Here is a 23,460-nt window from a genome sequence, read left to right as displayed (position 1 = left end):
TTGGAGTGGAAGTTGATTGAGTTAATAAGAAAGGGTAAACACTGCCAAAGAAACAGGAACCTGATGAACTAAATGGAAGTGTAGGGAAAAAGACTAATGGCTGAATAATGTGAAGCTTGAAATTTACCTATTACTATATAATTTGTGCCCTTGAGATTGAGTGTGTTACAATGAAAAGAGCATTAAGCTAGGATTCTGATAGCTTTGGTTTGATTTCTAACACTAGCACTTTTTAGCCCTGTAACCTTAAATGAGTTAGCTCTAAGACTTAGTTTTTTCATCTCTATAGGCCTTTTGAGAGGATTATATTTAAAACGTAAGTGAAGAAGTTTTAGAGGGCGTAACTACTTAACTCTTAAGTGTGGGCTGCATATAGTTATGACTTCCTTACAAGAGGGTTCCTTATGGAAAGGAGAGAGGGGCAGAGTTACTTGGTAGTGGAGAAGCCTACCTCAGCCAGGTTATCATGGTTAACACCAATTGGTCATGTTGTTAGTATGTACCCATGCATGATGCAATGAGAATGGTCCTTTCTTCCCAAGGTCTTCCTCCCAAACGCTCATAATCCATGTCTACCTATGAGAAAAACATCAGCAAACCCAAATTGAAGGACGTTCTGTAAAGTACCTAACCAGTACTCCTGAAACTGTCAAGATCATCAAAAATAAGGAAAGTCTCAGAAACTGTCACAGCCAAGAGGAGCCCAAGGAGACAGGACAGCTAAATATACTGTTGTGGTTTCCTGGATGAGATCCTAAAAGGACATTAGGTAGAAACTAAGAAAACCTAAATAAACTGTGGATTTCAGTTAATAATAATGTATCAATATTGGTTCATTGTGACAAATGTATCATAATATATTAATATATGATGAGAATAGGGGAAACTGAGCATGTGTTGGGGTAGGGATGAGTATATGGGAACTCTTGGTACTGTATGCTCAGTTCTTCTGTAAACCTTAAACTTTACCAAAACAAGAAAGTCTGTTAATTAAATAAGAGTTCTAAGGTCAGTATCAGGGCATACATATTATGTCTGGATTCAGTGAATGTAACTGAAGTTGAAAAGGCCAACTTAGGACGTCCCTGGCAATGCAGTGGTTAAGACTCCATCTTCCACTGCCGGGGGGACAGGTTCATCCCTGATTGGGGAAGTTCTGCATGCCACGCAGTGCGGCCAAAAAAAAAAGGCCAGCTCAAGTGTTCTGTACTGTGCTGTACATGAAGAGTGGGATGCAGGGAAGGAGCAGAATCACAGGGAGATTGTCGATTCCTTGGGTGAGGGCTTTGGAGGAGACCTTTCCTATTCATCACCCCTCTGTTCATGTTCCACAAGATAGTGGAAAGTGACTGAGAAGAGCCCTGAGAGGAAGTTGGCTAGAGAAACTGAGTTTGAGGCTTCCCTGAGCTTGCCTGTTTTACTGCAGTTCTCAGTTGAAGCCTATAAAGGTGTGTTGGTTCTGGCCCTAGGCCTCAACATTATAAAGAATACTTTCTTTTAGTGTTTTCGTTATTTTTTCTTTCACCTGGGTACAGCTTCTAATTTAGAGTCTCACTAGGAACTATGTCCAGTTTCATGCCTTTTGTGGACCCTAACTCTTTATTCTCCTTCCACAAGTTTATTGCTATTTGGGCTCATCTGGAGTCTGAAACCTTTTGAGTTTCTGTTTTAATTTCCATTAGGGTTTTTTTTTTTTAACTTAAAAAAATCTTGATGTCTCCAAATAGTGTTGTCTTATGTGCCCCATGCTCTTAAGTTGACAGTTATTAGCACCCATGTTAAATAAAGACATATAGTTAGTTTTATCAATGTTTGAATGGCTATTAGGGAATAACTAATAATTATATAGTTTTCTTAGGACAAATAGAATTGTTACTGTGCCATGGTCAGTATCACAAAGTTATGTAGAAGTTAGATTGAATTTACTTAAACTTTGTGCACCATATAAGTTGACATGTTAAATTTGAGACATCATATATTAAAACCGTGTATGTTAATAAATTTTTTTTGAGTTGGGCTTGTATCAGATTAATGTCTTGACATGAAAGTATTCTGTAACACGTGGCTAAAAGTAAAAAATGACAATATATATAACAAATAATAACAAAACCTTTAGTATTTGGAATCTAAGAAGACCTAGAGAAATTTAGAAGGAAAAGAATGCTTTTACACTTCCAAGAAGTTTACTTAATAATAGAACATTTTGTTGTTGTGTCAGTTCAATTTTTATTTGTGGATTTCAGCTGAGAGAGTTTAGTTATTTTTTCCTTCTTTTAAATCTCTTTTGAATGAAATTTAATTGGGGTTGAAATAAATATTACAGTTTCATGTCTATAACACTAAAAATACTTGTAAATGTTTTAGTATTGCAACAATAACTCAAATATATATTAAGCACCTTCTGTATGTCTGGCACTGTACATGGTAAACAAAGTGCATTAGATGGTCTCCTTGCTATCTACCAACTCATGATTCAGTAAGAAAGACATTTGACTAAGCAAGTGATATAATGAAATGGATAACATTTAGAATCTTGATGATTAATTGTATGTGAGAAATGAGAAAGAAGTCAAAGGTGATTAAAATTTTTACTTTTAATGACTGGCAGATGGAAATACCCCAACTCTAGGAAGAGTTAGCATGTGAGGAGGAAAAGTAGGTTGGAGGTGGGAGAGCAGGTACCAGATTGAGATTTAGATACGTGGAGTTTGAAATGCCTTTAGAGCAATATGGCAGAAATGTCCAAAAGGGTGTTGAATACGAGTTTGTAGCTCAAGAGAAAGGTTATTTCTAGAGATTAAAACATGGAAGTTGAGACCTTGTGTTTAAGATTGTGCACAGTAGTCAGTAAAGGAGATTGAGAGTCATGAGAGTGGTCACTAATAATATAAGGGATTTTTCTGGGGGGGGTGTGCACAAGCGCACTTTATAGCTAGCTTAACTGTAGTCAGCTTGGTGCCCACAGTGTAAGTTCTGAAGAAATGTGTCATTTTCTTTTCTTGAATAAATGAATTGTGGGGAAAGTTTGTATTATACTTTTTGAGAAAACAGCTTGAATTCTATTTCCTTCTCTGCCAGACCCTCTCACTTTTTAAGGGTTTTTACTTGCCCACGGCATTTCTTGCCTAGTACTTAATGCCTGTTTTCAAACTCTTTGAAGTGCTTTCCCAAAATGGCCTTCTCTGTGTGCTGATGCTGTACTTTTTATTAATTTTCAAGATCCTTTACTCACATTGCATATATATAATTCTATCTCATGTGACTTTGGGTTTTTATGAGCTTATTCCATAACATTTAACCATAGTTAACGCTTGGGTTAACTTGCCTTCCCTAGACATTCGGGAACTTATAAAACCTTGATTTGAATTGTAATAGCCAAAAGCAACAGGCAGGTGTCAGACACATTTAAAAAGCCCTTGAGAAGACTGGAAAAAAACCAGTAGTGATTAAAGGGGCAAAATTGCAAGAGCATGAGGTATAAATATTGTACTCGAATTTGTGACTGATATGGTGTAAAATACTGAAGCACAGTAAAAAATAAGTCAGGTTTAGTTTTCACTAGATTTAACAGAACAGTTGGACAAATTTTTACATGTTTTTATGTTATTTTTGTTGTTTTATAAACTTGAACACTTGAAATCTTGGTCATGGAAAAATTAAAAATAACACTACCCCAAAACAAGCCAATTTATGGTACTTAACTTCCTTTTGGTGGTTTTCTTGGACACGCTTATCAATGAAACACTTACCTAGGCAGGCAAAATGTGGCAGGACTAACATAGTCCTGTTACCAAAATAACATAGTTATTTTGGTAAGTAAAATTAGAAGAGAAATAACCTTATCAGGTTTCATCAACCTTATCCATTCTAGGGATTCATGTATTATTTTTTTAAAGAGTTAAATAACTTAAGAGCAAATATGGGATTCATAGACCATACTATATGTACCTAACCCTTATAATTAGATATTAATGGTCTCTTGTCTATAATGGTTATTAATAAAATCCTTATTTTCAAATTAACCCATGCTAGCAGCCATTTATTGAGAGTTAGAATTTGCCCTTGCCACTTGATCTCTTCCCACAAATACCTTTGAATTTGAATTGCTGGTACCATGTACAATCTTAAGTGGACATTTCCTTTTTTTTTTTTTCCTAATTTTATTTTTTTTTTTAGAACTTGGAAAACAGAGGACATCATAGTTTTTAGAAAAAGTAGTCTGGGAACTCAAATCCTGTATTCTTGTCATCATTTCTGTCATTTAACTTTTCTGGGACTTCTGGCATTTCACTTAACTTCTTTGGGCTTTGTTTTCCTCAGGTTTTAAATGAGATAGGTTAGAGTAAATGATTCTCCTAAAGCCCTTCCACGAATAACATTCTATGAGTAACTCACATAATGCTTATATTCTAATCTGTTGTTTATCTTTTTTGCCTGTTGGTGGCTAAACTATTCACCTCAGAGGAGTGTTGTAAGCAGTAAGAGGATAATACATATCAAGCGTTTAGCAAGATTTCATAAAATTAGCTGATGCTAGTTGCTGTTTTCCTCTGTTTTTAAGAATTGGATTGTATTTGACCTCAAATAGAACAAAAAAGTGTAGCAGCACAGCTTATGATCCCTTAAGTTTTCTGTTAGTGTTAGAATAAAATGTAGTATATATCTTTGAAAGTGATTTTAATCTTTTGCAACTTGTACCATAATACAGTGATTTTTGGCAATTTGAACTTCAAACTCAAAATAACCTTTCTTGGGGATGATATTTCCTAGACTTCATATGGAATTCTGGATTTATGTAACATATCAGTTCAGTTACTGGGGTTGCATTTTTAAGCCAGTCATCCAGGTAGAATTCCTCAGCATGCAGTTCTGTACAAAATCACATGTTCTCTAAAGACCTTACAGTACTTTTCATTACTGCTATGACTTGTTAGTAATACTTGACTTGAATTATTCTAACCCAGATTTTCGTCACAGCGCTAACTTCTTAGGTTAGATTTTCAAATCTGTTTGATATTTTTTTTCTTTTGTTTTGTTTTTGGAGAAAAAACACTGTTTGTTATCCACAGGTTTTTCTATACGTAGCCCACCTCTACGTAGTAGTGGAATGGCCCTTCATTGTTTAAGGCTGTAGGCCATATTTTCACATTTTCAACACAGTATTGTCGGTTTGCCTGTACATCAGATTTTTAAAACATGTTAATCTTTCTGTTGTCTGTAGCACCGTATTGTGTTCTTAGATCATGAAATGATCATAATCTTGTACTTTCCAACACCGATATTCAAGTCATCTTTTTTAGAGTCAGCTCTATGGAGAACAGTAATCATTTTTCTGGATTCTCTAACCGCTTTCCTTCACTTAAGCCAGATAATTAGAAGGCAGTATATATGTATTAAGTATATTGCCTGCTTAAGGAAATGTCTTCACTGGCTTACTATTTTTATGTTACACCATTGACTTTTATGGAGAGTAGCTAGAAGAACAGTAACAGTAATACAGACTTTGCATGATAATAAAGTAACAGTGACACCAGTTTCCTTTCTGATTTTTATTAGGTCACACTTGCCTAAGTAGTCACCCTAAACTGAATGAAATTCTGCATAAAATTTTCTTATCCCTTCCTCACTGCCCGCCCGCAACCCCTCCCCAACAAAAATCCATTCTTCTGATTATCTAAAGCTTCTTTTATTGAATGGGCCCGAATTGTTTTGTTGTTTACTTTCTTAACTCTTTGTTCATAGTCCCTTTTGGGTAAAAGTATAATTTATATTATATATTATAAATGGGCAGACCTTGTTTTGCCCTGTAGTGCAGGGCTCTAAGAATGGTCATGCAAGATGAAACCATGCAAAATGATCTTAATAACCAATGGGGAAAATTACAACTGTTCCATGACCTTTGAAAATTTGGCAAAACATTAGGAGCTCTCTACTCTTGGTTGTAAGTGTACAAGGCAGTGGATTTTGGCTGTATAATAACTTTCTTGCTGGTCTTCCTGCTGCCAAACTGTCTCTGTAGTCCAGCCCTTCATATTTTATAAGGACACTACAATTTATTTACCCATTTTTATGTTAATGAATTTTTAGATTTAATTAATGTTTAGATTCCAGGTTTAATTTTTTTGTTGCTCTTAAGAATGCTACACTAATATTCTTGTACATATCTCCTTGTGTGTATGTACAAGAGTTTCTCTAGGGTATACATACCTAGAAATAGAAGTTTGTCATTGGACATGAACAACTTAAACATTACTAGCTATTTTAAAATTGCTTTTTTTTTTTTAACGGTCATTGATTTTTTTCACTAATATTTTGATCAATTCAATTTTTATTTATTTATTTATTTATTTTTTGCGGTACGCGGGCCTCTCACTGTTGTGGCCTCTCTCGTCGCGGAGCACAGGCTCCAGACGCGCAGGCTCAGCGGCTATGGCTCACGGGCCTAGCCGCTCCGCGGCATGTGGGATCTTCTCGGACCGGGGCATGAACCCGCGTCCCCTGCATCGGCAGGCGGACTCTCAACCACTGCGCCACCAGGGAAGCCCTCTCTCAATGTATTGAAGTCCAGGTTTTTCACTCAGCAATTGTGTCATTGATATTTTTGGTGACTTTTGATCTCATTGGCAGAAATGAACTATTTCAAATTGTATGAGATTAATCTAGATCAGGGGTCAACAAACTGCAGTTTTGGGGCCAAATCCAACTTACAGTTTATTTTAATTTAGCCCTCTGGTTAAGAATGAACCTTAGGGCTTCCCTGGTGGCGCAGTGGTTGAGAGTCCGCCTGCCGATGTGGGGGACGCGGGTTCGTGCCCCGGTCTGGGAGGATCCCACATGCTGCGGAGCGGCTGGGCCCGTGAGCCATGGCCGCTGGGCCTGCGCGTCCGGAGCCTGTGCTCCGCAACGGGAGAGGCCACAACAGTGAGAGGCCCGCGTACCGCAAAAAAAAAAAAAAAAAAAAAGAATGAACCTTACATTTCCAATGGGATGTTTAAAAGAAGAAGAATATGTGACACAGGGTGTATGAGTCCCAGAGTGCCTGAAATATTTACTCTCTGGCCCTTTACATTTTATCTTCCTCAATCCCACAATACTTGGGAAAATGCCTCCAGGTTTATTTATCTTACTGATAGTTGTGAGTATAAATTTTGTGTTTCTGTTGTATAGTCTAACCTGTGTCTAAAAACAAACTTGTAAAATTGGTTTGGTGTTAAGCTGTTGCTATTTCTTTATCCTTTAAAAAGTGAGAATGTTGTGTCTCGGCATTACTAATGTTTCATTGTTTGTCTTTATTCAAGTTAAAGCTATTTGGGATTGTATTATTTAAGAAATTAAGATAATTAAATCATTGGTGATGAGGTCTCTCTGTAGTTATCTTTGGGGAATTAGCTTCAAAACAATTCTGTTGTGTAAATATGATTGCTTGGAGACAGTTTAAGTATCGATGTACAAACAGTTGACATACTAATTGTAAATAATATTTAGTCATCAAAAGCACTGTCCAAAGCAAGTTTTCTTAATAACTTTGTTTGCTTACAGGTAATTTATGCATTCCTTGGTTGTTGGTAAGTTTCAGTCAGATGTAGGAGTACCTTTAAATGTTAGTTATGCTTTTCATGCATTTGCCCCCTAATTAGCCTCAAGTATTAATTTTTTTACAATATGTATAATTTATTACTTTGAAATAATTTTGAAAAGATTATTTTTAAAGAAAAGAGGAAAACACACATAAGAAATAGATGAGAGTTTTCTTTTGGGGGGAGAGGGGAACATTATAATTAACCTTGTTAATGTTATATAAAACTTACTAATGCATCAACTTAGATTACTCAAAAAATAAGGCAGAAAGGTAAAATTGCCCCTCTCATTACTTAAGGATTTCTGTATTGAGGCTATCAGATAACTCAGCTGAACATGATGAATGGCAGTCTCTTTGGAGCAGCTGGGTTTTGTCAGCCTGAACTCTGAGTTATTCTTCCTATCCTTTCCTTACTCTTATCCTTGACTGTTCTACCCTGATCCCCATATGTTCTAATCTATTTACTTGTTACCATATTATCAAATTTCAGTAGTTTTGAAGCACCATTGTAGAGGTAGTATAAAAAATATTAAAAGGTTATCTTCCTTTCCTCAGGTGTGTTTGTAATTTGAAAGACTTTTTTAGTCTGTAATTTTTGTTCATTTATCCCATCTGTTCTTTTTTTCCCCCCTCTTCCTGCCTTCTTTTGGATTAGTCGAGTATATTTTGGTATTCTAGTTTATCTCCCCTATTTTCTTGATAGCTAAACCTCTTGGTTTTTCTTTTTAAAAAAATACTTGCTCTAGGATTTATAGTATACACACTTAATTTACAATTTACCTTCAAATAATACTGTGCCACTTTATGTATAATATAAGATTCTTAAAGCAATTTGCATACCTTTGGATGGAGAATTTAGAAACTAAGCTCTGAGTGTTACCTCATGGTGAGACCCCTCTGTGGGGAAGGTCTCCTTAGCCCTCTTGATCTCTGACATCTCATGCTAAGTGGCTGCCACCACAAAACCCTGTACTGATGTCCCCTTGTCCTTCTGTGCTGTCCCTGTCTCTACCACCCCATGGCTCCCAAACTCTACACTGCCTTTTCTCTGTCCCTTGTGGTGTTGCCCTTCTCACCCTACACCTAGTTATTCCCAGCATGTTGCCCTGAAACCTTTTTTTGTCCATGTGCTTCTAGAAATTCTCTTTCCATGTTCTGTTATATCTGACCGTTTCCTTTATGTTAGCTTCTAGTTTCCTATCCTAGTTTATTAACTCCCTCCTTCCATTCTAAATGACCTGACATAGTTGTGCCCTTATTGCTGTTCAGGATTATTCCTTGATTCCTTTTCCTGGAAGGAATCTTTGTTTTATTTTTGCTTCTCTTCGTGGCATTCTCTATATAGGTGTGATATTTTTTTCTCACTGTATTTTTATTTTTTAAGAATATAATTATTGTTATATTTTAAGGATAAGATTATTTTTGTAATCTATTAAACCATAAACTCATTATAGACACTTAATAAATATTCCTTGAATGAATAAATGAATGATTCAGTGCCTCTATATGTCAGCAAAGAAATTAAGGTGCTAGATATTTGTTTCTGGTCTTCCCTGCCTTTGATTTTGTGTGGATCTTTAATTTACTCACAGATGGAAAGTCATCATAGTAGCTCTGCATCTCTGTCATTTTACATAACTGAATTAATATATATATATATATATAAATTGCTTAGAACAGTTCATGGCACATAGGAAATATTCAGTAAATGTTAGCACTTATGTTTATGATTACAAAATTTTTAATTTTAATCATCTTGGATGGAATATTTTTAATGAGATATATATTTCTGAGAGTTGCTACACTGAATATATTGAGCATCCTTTTTTCCTTCATGAATTAAGTCATTGTGAACATCAGAAATAGTATAAGTCAAATTTGAATTAGTATTCCTTACCTCTTATTCTCTCTTTCACATCTTGCTACTCACAACAAATTAAGTTGATTTTATCTTTTTAAATAGTTTATGTGGCTGTCTTCTCATTTCCATTCCATTGTTTTACCTTAACCCTGTGCCTCATCATTTCTCACCTTTGCTGTTTTAAGAATTTCATAACTGCCATTCTGGTCTCGTATGTTCCTCCAAACCATCCTTTATATTGTGTCTAGAATCATCTTTCCCTAATACACCTATTATCAGTTAACTCCCCTAAGACTCTTCCCATTGCTTACAGGATAAAGTTTAAACTTGTTTTTGACATGCTCCTGCCTCCCACTTTAAGTAGCCTTACTGTTGCTGCATTCTCTCTGCCCCCTAAGCTCCACCTGTTATAAATTCTTAGATCAGTTCAAACTCAAGTCTGTTAGTCTTGTATATAACTGAAAAAGTCAATGAACTCTAAGTTAAAATCTTAAGAGCTCTTCTACCATTAAAGTGCATATCAACACCTGTTTTAGCTCATCAGAGACCTTTTTGATTTATTTCTGGGTCTTGATGTATTTCATATTTTTGAGGGTGGTAAATCAACTGCACACTCACCTGAAATGTTACTTTCTCTAGGAACATCCTTGACTCTAAGCAGTTGCTTTTCTATGTTTCAGTGGCACCTAAGCATCCCTCTATCCTAGTACTTGCCATGCTATATAGTATAACAATTATCTTTGTAATAAGGTGTCTTATCTGAAGCTAACTATTGCCTGTACCAGTTTGTAGCACTAGTTGACATTCTGCTAGGGTTTGCCTGTGTGCTTCAGTCAGTCCGATTTTTATTTAATTGGCGTATTTTGTTTTGGAAATACTCAAGCTAGTGTCTAGTTAATATCCCGTAAATTGTTGGGACCCATAATTTGCCTGGGGTAGAACATGAATCTTGTTCAAAATAATGTGTGTGTGTAGGTGTGTGTGCGTACACGCATGCGTGTGCAGAGAGAGAAGCACACACATACATGTCTAATGGGTTTGGAATTGTGTGGGGAAGGGTGTCAATAGAAGCCAGATGCTGGGAAGAACAGTGAGTGAAAGCCCATAGCCGAGAAAGACATCTGGCATTTTGTACAATAAACTTTATATCAGTATCTGAAGGGAAGAGTTGTGGTTCTCAGGACAGCATTATTATTATTATTATTGTTTTATTTATTTATTTTTTAATCCCATGACTTCTTGTGATGTGATAACTAGCATGAGAAAGTAGATAGGTGTGTGGTAAAAATGAAAGCCTACCATTTCATACTATACATAATATTTTAGGTACTTAAGAAAGAAAAATCTTACTATTCAGAAATGTTGAATGTCCAAAAAAAAGCGTATCTTTGAATCAGTGATAGGCGCTTTATTGCTGGGAGTCCAGCCACTTTTATGAGGATTCTTCTGTTGATGGCTGGTTAGTAAAAACTGGTAGATTTTATTACTAGAAGTCCATACCTTTCATTCTTGGTACCCATTCTAAAATAGCTGGACACAGAAGGGAAAAGAGATTTCCCATCAACTGGATGAAGTGCTGAGTGGCAGATATCTGAAGGGAGATTCAGACAGAGGCTGAGTGAATAGACACTATGGAGGGTAACAAGGTTATTGTCACAATGTGATACACTGACTGAGGGTTAGCTTTGTTGGTGGTCCTAAGATTTTTTTCTGCAAGAGTTATCTCCTTTGGCTGGGATAGTGGCTGAGAAGAGCTCGTTTGGCCCTGCAGATCCATAAAGTCAGCATCTACATGGTCAAGTCAAATGAGAGGAGGGAGCTGGAGAATAGCATTTATTTTGGAAATACTCAGGGACTAAGATAATGTCATTGATTACATGATTCCCATTCCATTTTCAGGGATTATCATGGAGTCATAAAAAGAATTAGCCCTGAGGTCTTGCTTCTTGTCAGAGAGGGCTGTAGATCTAGTATTAGACTGTTCTATCTTCAGTGCCTAGCACCATTCCTGATATATAGTAAAATTATGGATGGATTTGTAGACAGATGATGAATGAGATGTTAAACTATCATGTTTAGTCGCAGTCACTGTGTTGATGTGTAGTTTTTGGAATACAGAATGGCTTTAATTTTTGAGGCATAAATAACACCCAATAAAAATAAGCATGCTAGAGGAACTATTTTAATTAAAAACTGATTTTTGTCTATTTTTTTCATCTTTTTCTTTTATTTGTGTATTTTCTCTTTTATTGAAAGACATACATGTGTTTGGATTTATAAAGACACTGAACAGTTGTTTTCTTTTCATTCAGGGGCCTGAATTAATGAACAAATATGTTGGTGAGTCTGAAAGAGCAGTTAGAGAGGTAAGAAGATTATGTCTTAAAGTGGAACTCTGCATAGGAGAACCAGGCTTCTGTCCTGTACGGTTTCCATTTTGGTTGGGGTTATAGATTTTGAAGTTTCCAAACTAAATTCTAGTGGTATATTTTTTCTTCAGGCAAATATTATATTTAAATGCAATTTTGGTCATCTACAATTCTTTGTTTTTGTTTTTAAACATCATAATATTTCCAGCCTTTAGTTTTACCAGATATTTTTTAACGAATGTCAGCATTTCATTAAAAAAAGTAAGGATACTTTTAAACTTAACAAAGCATGCATGATGTCAGAATGAGATTTAAATCCTTTAAACCAGGTAGCCCTTTAAATCAGATAAGCTTATTAGTATATGAAAATGTCACTGTACTCTTCTTATTTTATTTACTTTACCTTTGACTGGTGATTTAGAAAGTGCATCCCCCTCCTGTCTCTTAAATTTTACAGCCAGTGCCTGATTGGCCTACTGGCTAATCCATATTGCTGAAGCTACATAACTGGGAAGTTCATGCAAAATCAAGGCACTGAAATGGGGGTAACTATAGCAGTTTGACCACAAGTCTCGGCTTTCCCAAGCAAAGATTGGCCTGCCTCACACAGGCACCCTGTATCCTCACAGAAGCTAAGCAAGGACAAGAACACATAAATAGCAGTGGAACGGATGGTCTCCACTTATGACATATGTGGGTATCAACCAAGAGTCTTAGAGACTGGAATACTTCGTTTTGCATCTGAGAAAAAAAATTTAAGTTACTTTTTCTTTCTTTTTTTTTCTTGAAATATAGATGTTGGTTATCATATAAAACATTAACTGATAATGATTGCACCTCATTGATTAAAATATGAAAAAGCTGGTGTTTATTAATATTAAGGTTTTGGTGACTGTTGTGTATTTTTATGGTCATCATACTTGTGGCCAGAAAATGGAGGCCTAGTTTACAGGTTACACACATTTGGATTTCTTTCTGCTTATGCTGACGTTTTCTAGCCCATTTCCACATGTTTTCCCCGTGGCTGTCTGGCCAGTCTTTGATGTTGATAGTGTGATTGACTTCAGGTGTAAACTATCTATGCTTTTCCAAGTTTTAGCTGTTTTTTCCATACAGTCTTCAGAGAAATGAGCAGTGTGTGACTTTTAGGTTTATGGGTATTTTATATGCTAAACTTTGGCTGATTTTATACATTTATGATTTTTCTTTTAAATATGTGTTTCTTTAGATAAATGTTCCAGGCATTATACTAAGTGCTTTGCATTCTTTTTTAATTCATTTCTTAAACTTCTGAGGCAGGCATTTTTCATAATCTCCATTTTAGAGATGTGGAAATCGTAGTTTAGAAAAATAAAGTTACCCACTGAAGGTCACACAGCTACCAAGTGGTGAAGGTGGGATTTTAATTGAGATTGTTTGATTACTTAATCAAATTGTCTCCTACACACCTCTAAGAATATGTATTGGTGTCTTGTCTCTGTTTGCAAGTAAGCACCGTGGAAGAGGATACTTTTACATCCATTATGAAATGCGTATACATCTGTTACAGGTTGTATACAAAGTGATTGGGCTGGTTTACTAGTACATAATAGATTTGGTTCTAAATATAATTTTCAAACTAAAACTAGCTATGGAGTGTTCTGGAATTTGCTGATCTTTAGCTAATGTAGCACTCTTTCCACCAGATCTTCCGAAAAGCGAGAGCAGTGGCTCCTTCCATCATTTTCTTTGATGAACTTGATGCCTTAGCAGTTGAAAGGGGCAGGTAAGAAATATTTAATAGGACTGCTATTAAATATTAGCAATTACAGTGTAGAGGAATTAAATTATTTCACGTCATCACTTTATAGTACTTTCATGTATAATTTTTTTTTAAGACTGATATGCATTTGGGGCATTTGAGCTAATTTTCATAGTTTACTATCTAAAGAGAGCCCCCTGCACTGCCTATCAAAATTTGGGTTTTTATTAACATGTGATTAAAACTATAAATAAAGTTCAGTTAAGCATAATTACATGATAGAGTAGAACCCAATTATAATAAAAGTTATTATAGAGATTTTAATATTATCTGGATTCAGTCATGTTTCCTAAAATATAGTTACAATAGAATAAAAATTAGTATTAATAGTTTTGTTTCTGAATGTCAGACAATAAAGAGGATTATTTGTAACATATCAAACATATTGTGTATGTATATATATATATTAAACTGTTTTCAAGTGTGATTTTTTTTTTCTCTACAAAGATTTACAGGTCTTTTAAGGAATACATGGTACAAGTACTTCATGTTGGAGAGTGTTTATTTGTGTGTTTTCTTCATAGCCCTCTGATTATGGATTGACTAGAAAAGTTTTGCTGATGATAATTATAGTGATGGCAGAAGGCACCTTCTAAGTCTCAGTGTTAAATTTGATAAGAGGCACACTGCTCTCTTCTTTACTAGGTAGAGCTGCCTAATCAGATGAGAGTATGAACTGTCACTAGGAAACATTAGGAGGTAGCCTGCCCTGCTCTCTACCCCACCCATTTGATATTCTGTAAATACCTACCAGTCTTGTTATTTTATGAGTTGGAGTTCATGAGTCCTTTTATTACTTCTGAAGTGAGATGGACCAAAAGGTTACAAATAGCTCAAGTTCACCTTGACTGCAGGAGAAGAAAAAGAAGCCAGAGAAGTTTACTGAAGTAGGGTGATCTGCCACATTTATGTGCCATCAGAGACGTCTGTTTTTGGAGCCTAGAAAGGGACAGGGTGGGAAACACTGTTAAATATGAACCAAATGGGAGGTGGAATATGTAGCAGAGTTCTCATAAAATGCCTTTGAAAGGTAATGGTGTGAGAAACCAGACAAGGCACTTGGTAGAAATAACCTGTTTTTGTAGGCAATTTGGCTCAGTAGGAATTTGCAAATGTATTAAGAGATGCTAATAATTTGCACCCTCTAGATATCATTTCCTTTAGTAGTCTTCATCATATTGTGAGCCCTTCCTCAGTGGCTCATTCAAATAAAGTACAGGTAAATTCTGTGTAGTTTCCTTTGCATAGAGAAATTTCGGTCAAGTTAGTTGACATTTCAGAAAACAAAGATAAGGCTGAACTACCAAATGTAATGTTAATAGTCCAAAGTAGAGAGTTTTAGTTGTACTTTAGCTGCACTAAGTCTTATATAGTTACTAAGTTTTATAGCCATAAGAATCTCATAGAGTGATATTTTGGTTGTTTTTTCCCCATAATTGTGTGATGGGCCAACATTACCTAGAAAGTTATTGTTTTATCTAGTTAGAGTGCTGTAACCTGAAAACAAAAACAAACAAAAGCTTCACACATATATTTTTGTTCTTCAGCTATTTGAATTGGACACAGTTTCTAGAAACTGAAAGCACAGCTGTTGATAGATAGCAAAAGTATGAAATTCCGAAAATACTAAACCAACTTTATACATTGTTAAAGAAATAGAAAACATAGGAAAACATAGAAAAATTAAAAATTCCATAAGCTAGAAATTTTCTATATAATTTTGGGCTGTAGAATATTCATTGCTTTCATTTCTTCTGTTTTTGTATGATAACATTCAGATCCAACTCATAATATGACTAGTCCAAAAATGACAGTGCCTAAGATGACTGTTTCTTCTTATCAAGATTTGGATTTCCACACTTAAGATGTTTAACAGATTGAGCCCTGAATTATGATATATACTAGTCTGTACTATCCTGTGCATGTTATGTCAATTATTTTGACTACTTGAAGTTACTCAAATTAGCCACGAAACTGAGGATTGCAACCCGCACATTAAATAGAGTATAGACATACTATTTGCTTAGCTTTAGAAATATTTGTGCTTTCAGAGAGATTTTTCATGTTTATAAAAGTGTCTACTTACAACCATTATTTTCTCCTCTTCCCTGCCCCATTTAAGTTCTTTGGGACTTGAAAAATAAGTAAGCCTGATATTTACTTCTCTTTTTCTGTATGCCCATTTAAATTATGGGTGTTCTGAATAAGATTTTTTGTCTTATTTCATATTGTGAGTTGGATGAAATGTTGTAAGATTCCCTTTGCAAAGTGCTTTAATGATCTGTAAATATTTGGGAAAATTGAAAATGCTGTTAAAGTAGCATAGCTCTTTGGGAAATGGATACTATGGTAGGGAGTAAAGCACTGATGTAGGGAAGAGATTTGAATTATACTGAGCTAATAATAATATTGGGTAACATTTATTTAGTGCTTATTGTATTCTAGAAACTGTTTTAAGAGCTTTACAGCTGAAGAAAAAAAATCATAAAAAGGCCCCTGCATTAATGCAAAGTAGGATATTACACAGTTGGTTTTAGTATTCTGCCCTGCCTCCTAGCTAGCTTAAATTTTTACCTTTTTCAGGGTTATAGTGGGGAGGGGAGAGCACGCTGGGCAGTAAATCATCAGTCACTCTTGTCTTAGGCAACACTTCTGTCCCCAGAAGTGAAGAAGGATAGGGTGATTCCCCATATACTGTATTCTGTTGGCCCGGTCTCCTCTGATTGAGGAAATGGCCACTAGACTAATCTAGAGATTCCTAGAACAACTTCCTCTGTCTAGGACGTTCCAGCTAGTCAGTGGATCTTGGAATCATCCTCACCAGCTGACATTAATGACTTTCCTTAGAGAGATGGCCTGATGTAACATTTTACTAGGAATTGGGAGTTATTTTTTGTTGTTAGAGGACACATAGGTCATTTGTAGCTATCTTTTAAAATGAAAATTTGCTTGCATTTTGCATGCACCAAGAAAATTACCATAAGTAGTGCTTGTGTGCAGAGTGTTGATAGTATATGTTTGGCTAGTCTTTAGGTCTCTTTCAAGCCTGAATATTGACATTGGGGGTGTGGGGGGATAGATTTTAAGAAACAAATTCAGATGCTTGCCATTTGGGATTCTTTATGACATTTAAAAATTATACTAAAAAACATTTTAAAATTTGAATTGGATATGAGTTGTTGGCCTATAATTTAGAAATCATATGAAGAGATGATAGGGGATTTTATTTTATTGCAGGAGCTGAAAGGAAATAAATATCATTTTTGTGAAATTTTTGCTATTGAAAAATAAAATCAATGTAATAATTACCATCATGGTGGTGAGATCTCCTTAAGATAGGGGTTAGCATTCCTTTTCTGAAACAGGCCAGTTAGTAAATATTTTTTGCTTTTTGGGCCATACAGTTTCTATTGCAGCTATTCATCTCTGTTGCTACAGTGTGAAAGTAGCCATAGACAGTATGTAATCAAATAAGAAACAGTTGGCTGGCCAGATTTAGACTGGCTATAGGTTCCTGACCTGTTTTAAGATATCATAAAGTCCCTTCAGTCCACGGCACTCTGACTTTTGAACAGGGATAATTTGGAAAAGGGGCTTGACTTCCGAAGGGAAAAGAAAATTAATCTTTTGGAAACGTCTAATTTCAGTACTTTCTATAGCTGAACATTTTTTCCATTGTTGTGTTGCCTATCTCTAGCAGATAATAAAGTTTTATAAAATCATTTCATTATGTTAGTGATTATACATTTGTTCTTAAACTTGGAGTTGGTTTTGATTTCCTAGGATGTCAGTTTTATGGATTTTGTTTCTTACTGCGGCTTTGAAAGTCAGCCAAGAATATTTCTCAGTCCATAAAACAGTTTCACTATGCTACTCCAGCTAGCTATCAGTGATCTGTGGAAATAAAGGACAAAGGCAACATGAATAATGGGAATCCAAAGAATTCCCTTCACCTAATCTTCAACATTAATTATAGCCACCAGTTTCTCTGCAGCAAGTAGCAAATTAGACCAATATGAGCTTCACCTCTTTCTGTTTAACGGTACTTGACTAGATCAATACATTTCTGAATACAAGGAAGGGATATATGTATACAAATAGTTGATTCACTTCATTGTTCAGCAGAAACTAACACAACACTGTAAAGCAATTATACTCCAATTTTAAAAAAAATAATGAATTAAATAAGTTACGTGCTCCGTGTTACCAACACAGAATTTTTAAACTAGAAAGACCTGTATATATGTCTTATCTAATTTAACTCCCTCATTCATACATGCCAATAAGTAGGAAATCCTCAAGGGAACAGTAACATCTTCATCCTCTTACCTCAGATGTCCAGCACAGTGCCTAGCAGAGAAGGCACTCTCTGCTAAAACCCAGACATTTAGTTTTTGAATAAGGGAATGAAGCCTCAGAGAGACCAGAGATTAGGTTCACTTAGCTGGTTGTTAGCAGAGTATGATTTCACCATGTTTTAGTGTCATTTGTGAACCAATTTTATTTTAAAATTAAACACTGAGGCTGTCTTTTGGAATTTTGTCACCTGCATTACGTTCATAGAAGCATCAACATCTTCATAAAGAATCATTTGTAAGCTTTGGAATACATTCACCTGTCAAAGAGCTCCAAAAAGAATTAAGGAAGTGCTAAGTGATGCGTTTTTCAAAAAAATTCAGCAGTTTTTGTACACACTAACTTTAAAAGTGAGTCTAGACTCACAAAACTTTGTCAGTTGTGCTGAGGGTACAGAAATGATAAATGTTCTTTTTTTTTAATATAAATGTATTTATTTATTTATTTTTGGGTGTGTTGGGTCTTCGTTTCTGTGCAAGGGCTTTCTCTAGTTGCGGGGAGCGGGGGCTACTCTTCATCGCAGTGCGCGGGCCTCTCACTGTCGCGGCCTCTCATTGCGGAGCACAGGCTCCAGATGCGCAGGCTCAGTAGTTGTGGTTCACAGGCCTAGTTGCTCCGCGGCATGTGGGATCTTCCCAGACCAGGGCTCGAACCCATGTCCCCTGCATTGGCAGGCAGATTCTCAACCACTAGCGCCACCAGGGAAGCCCAAAATGTTCTTTTTAATGTAGCTGATAGCAACAGTATTCAAAGGATAATAGAGGATAGCAACAGTAATGAAGATCATGCTTATTAGATCAGTGGCACAACATTTTGAAAGACTATGTACGTCCTTGGTATACTAATTAATTTTGTAGAAAGGTCACCGCGTTACCCTCTGCCAGAAGGCCATTCAATCACACTTATTTTATTGTAGGGGGATCAAATTGAGTCTTTTCTCAAGTAAGCAAGCATGCAAATCACAGGGTTCCAAATCCTATGTGTCTGTAGTCACAGAGGGTTATAAATCAAGAGCCTGAGTCAGTATCCACCTATCCCCCACTTCCCCCCCGTGCCCGCCCCCCAGAAAAAGTTCATTTAGAAGATACAAAAAGAGGATAGAAAAAACAGATGAAGAGAACTTCTTTCGGTATAGATCTAAGAAACCAGGGAAGTGGAGATTTTCTTCTCACTCTATTTCATTTCTGCATCTGAGCACAAAGTCTTACAGTATATTCTGTTTTTTTCTGTTTTAGAAGGTTTGCCGTTTTTTAAAAAGTCATTTTTCAAGTATAAAAATATCTGAGAAAGTATAAAGGTCTCCTCATCTGGAACTTTTTGCTGTTCAAAATAAATTGTTCCTTGAGGACCCTGAGGAGCCAAATTGTCACTACATTTGAGCAGCTAACGAAATAAGAATTCTCATTGCCAGGGCATAGCAGGCTCCTACTAATGCATCTTGTATAAACAAAGTGTCTTTTAGCAGTTTATTTATCAGGCTCACTGTTTTGGGCATAGTTACGAAGGGCTTAAGGGGAGTAGTTTTTATCTTAGAATTATGTTGGTGGCTTTCATGGAAGAACTTAAGGAAGTTTGATACTTTCTACCATGTTTTAAGTAAAGCTCAGTAGAGAGCTGGCAATGTGAATCTGCATGTATCTGCTGACCTGTACTATCCTGGCTTCTGAAAATCTTCAATCATATATCATGTTCATGCTTTATTTCAGTAACGTTTATGTGCCAGACACTCCTTTTTCAGTTTAATTTGTTAGGATAACTTGTAAAAGGTTATAGAGGTCTCTTCATTAAGCCAGGTATACTGGTGATAATTATAATGATAATGCTTAAAACTGTTATCTATTGACATTTCCTTTGTGCTAAGTATCAGTAGATCCTTTATACATTTTATTTAATTTTGAGGGTGGTATGAGTCTTTCCATGTTTGATTGAGAAAACTGAGTCTCAGAGAGGTTAAGTAACTCTTCCTCCAGATTACAAAAAAAAATAATGGTAAGGCTTACTAACTGAACCCAAGCTTACTGATTATCAAAGCTCTTTCCCAAATTCAAAGTTAGCTTCCCAATGAGTACTAATCAATGAAGATTTTACTGGAATGATTTTAAAACCTTTATGTTGTATAATTATATATTATGATTACTATAGAACTTTAGTTTTTGTTGTCACCATTTCTAGATCTATGGTGCTTAAGAAAATGACACATGTTTAGAAGATTTTCTCTGCTTTAATTTTTAGCTTGAATAAGTTTGAACTTACATATATTAATTTTCCTTATTTTTCTTTTGTTGGATTATGTTTATAACAATAACCTGGGGACATCCAAGATTGTGAAAAAATTCCCTTCAAAAATTGCTTTTGGCGTAGGGTAAATTGAACTGTGAGTTTAAGAATCACTTGTTTCTCTAATACTGTGTTTGAGTCAAAACTATACAAATGAGTGTTGCCTATGTTAGCTTGGAATTTCTACTGGGAAATCATGGCAAGATGGAAAAATACATACTTTTATGTCATTTTCTGTGTTAACACTTTATACAAAGCTGCAGTTATTCAGCGCACATGCAGCTTGCACAGCTCTAGGACAGCATGTGAAGATAACTCATTATATATGTCTGTCTGCTTTTATAGGGTATGTTGTTAATCTAAAAAAATTTATTTACTATTAGGTTCAAGCTGAATATAGATCATAATATGACAGCATAGTTTATCGTGAAGTGGTCAGCTAGAATATTCAAGGCATTATAGATTCTTGACATTCATCAAATGATTTTTGCTTTCACTTTCTGAGTTTCTTGGCATATATTTCTGAATATTACTCAGCCATAAAAAAGAATGAAACAGTGCCATTTGCAACAACATGGATGGACATAGAAATTTATCATACTAAGTGAAATAAGTCAGAAAAAGACAAATATCATATGATAAATAGCTTATATATGGAATCTAAAAAAAAGATACAAATGAACTTATATACAAAACAGAAATAGACCCACAGACATAGAAAATGAACTTATGGTTACCAAAGGGGAAAGGGAGGGGAGGGAGTTTGGGATTAACATATACACACTACTAAATATGAAATAGATAACCAACAAGGACCTACTGTATAACACAGAGAACTATACTCAATATTTTTGTAATAACCTATAAAGGAAAAGAATCTGAAAAAGAATGTTACACATATAAATAATATTAAATTAATATAAAATCATAAATATATAAAATTATTAAATATATTAATATAATATAAAATTATATAAATATATTAAATATAATACAATATAGAATTAATATAATTTTATATTTCATTTTATATAACTATATTATATATAAAATTACAGTTATTTTATAATTATTAAATTATATTATAAAGTAATTATAATTATAAATAATACAAAATATATAAGTATATATATAAAACTGAATCACTTTGGTGTATACCTGAAACTAACACATTGTAAATCAGTTATACATGAATTAAAAATTTTTAAAAACCCAAAAATACCCCAAAACTAGTCTTCCATGTGATTTTATTTTTCATGGATTATAACTTGCTTAAGCATTTGTTCTCTTGCTGGACTTTTTAAATATATAAAAATTGTCTCTCCTTTAAATTTTTTTTTTATTTTAAAGAAGTGTCTATCAAGGAGCCAGAACTGTAATTGTTGTTCCCGTAGTGTTATCATCTTCAAGGTATTTGATCAGAGTATAATTCATATTCTTCCTGAACCTTAGAAAAACAGGGAAAATAAAAAATAAATATTGTATCTGTTTCCTCCTGCCCCAGATTCATTTTCCTTTAGATGGTTATACTCACTGCTTCAAGGAAAACCAGCTCCTTCACAAGTGTATAGGTTTCCTAATCATGGCAATTCATTTTAAAAGAAATTCACATTGGGCTTGTCAGGATCAGGTAAAGAAAGAAAAAGCAAAATAGGACCTGGAACACTTGTATGTATTCTTAACATTTTCAGTGAGTGAACAGTATCTATGCAAACAGATGGCCTCATAAAATCTACAGTTTCTCGCATTAGGGAAGTTGATACTTAGGACTCAGAAGTATCATGTTTGTAACTCTTTCAATTTTAACCACTGTACAGAAATCATTTTGCAAAGAAAACTTTTTTGTTGACCACTTTAAATGTTGATCACAGACTTTTTATCTTTAGTTAGTAATAATTTTATTGGCTTTAGCATTTGAGAATCCCGAGCCCATTCTTGATGCCTTCGATTACTTTTGATGATTTTGGGAAATTCTCAGGTTGTGTTTCCTGAGATATGGCTTCTATTTGATTCTCTCACTTCTCTCCTTATGAGACTGCAGTTGTACGTTTCTTAGGCTTTCCACTGGGTTCTATATGTATTTTTACTATTTTCATTCTTTTTTTCTCTTTGTGCATCAGTTTGGATATTTTCTACTGACCTGCCTTCCAGTTTAAGGATCCTGTGTTCTGTTGTGTTTAATCTACTATTACATTCATCTCTTTAATTCTTAATTTTAGTTATTATAATTTTTAGGTTTAGAATTTTTCTTATGGATCCCAGATCCCTGCTGAAATTCACCACTTTTAAATTTCTGTGTTTTTTTCTTTTTTTTTTAATACAATTCAGGTGAATTTTTGTTTTTAATTATCTCAGTCCCATCCCTGTCCAGATTACATGCTAATTTAACATTGTTTCAGATTCTAATTCCCTAGCATCCTTCCTCTTCTTAAGAAGGAACTAAAAAGTAGAAGGGATAAAGGCTAAATGATAGTCTAGAAAAATCTTTTCCTATTTATCTTTTTATTTGTAGGGTATAGGGTTTTGAGGAATGGGTGAATTAGGGATGTATATATTCAATATTATGCTTTTGTTGATAGCAGTGTATCTTGGACTTAATTGTTCCGTTTCTTTTGTGGACTCCATATCTAATGCTTATTGTTGGGTTCAGTGTCTAAAGCGATTATGGTAACGGTTATTTTTCTATTCGTGAAATGTTTTACCCATTCTTAACTTTAGATTAGTTTATGTTAACAGAATGTGGTGGTGCATCAGTGTGCTTTCAGCATCTAAAAATGGCATTTAAAAAGCCCCTTAATTTTCTTTTTCTTACCTATGACTTAAATTCAAACTGAAAGACTGTTGTATAGTTTTTGTTTTTGTTTCCCCTGATAAGCTCTCATGTAAAAAGTGCTTGTAATGAAGCTTGTATGTGACATCCTTTCATCTTTAAATCTGTTATTTTCTACAATGATTTATGTTCAAAACATTAATCCAAGGTTATAAGATACTGAAATATGTTCAAATTATATGATGAAAATTTTTGTAAATTTGAAATGCCTTTAAATGTATTCAAATTTTTTTATAAAGTTTGAAGAGTTAAAACCAATATGTGGATTTTAATAATAATAAATCTATGTTATTTGTTAAACTTACTCATTTTTTAGCCTCTTAACATCATTGTTTAATTTTTCTTTCAAATGTTACCATGTAGGAAAGTTTGTATTGAATGGTGCTC

The 23,460-nt window shown here is 34.7% G+C and overlaps 1 protein-coding gene across 3 annotated transcripts in view; it reads left to right on the top strand.

The window, feature by feature from the left end:
* The window catches only part of AFG2A (AFG2 AAA ATPase homolog A), a 334,449-nt gene that overhangs the window by 84,941 nt on the left and 226,048 nt on the right, over positions 1 to 23,460 (top strand). For all 3 annotated transcript variants that reach the window (XM_082639000.1, XM_082638999.1, XM_082639001.1), the window contains exons 12-13: positions 11,753 to 11,806; positions 13,495 to 13,574. In XM_082639000.1, the coding sequence (XP_082495126.1) occupies positions 11,753 to 11,806; positions 13,495 to 13,574 (134 nt within the window). The remainder of the gene's footprint in view (positions 1 to 11,752; positions 11,807 to 13,494; positions 13,575 to 23,460) is intronic.

Source organism: Mesoplodon mirus, assembly GCF_964341445.2.
Source record: "Mesoplodon mirus genome assembly, chromosome: 2".
NCBI classification, from domain to species: Eukaryota; Metazoa; Chordata; class Mammalia; order Artiodactyla; family Ziphiidae; genus Mesoplodon; species Mesoplodon mirus.
This window is presented reverse-complemented; position numbering and strand designations above follow the sequence as displayed.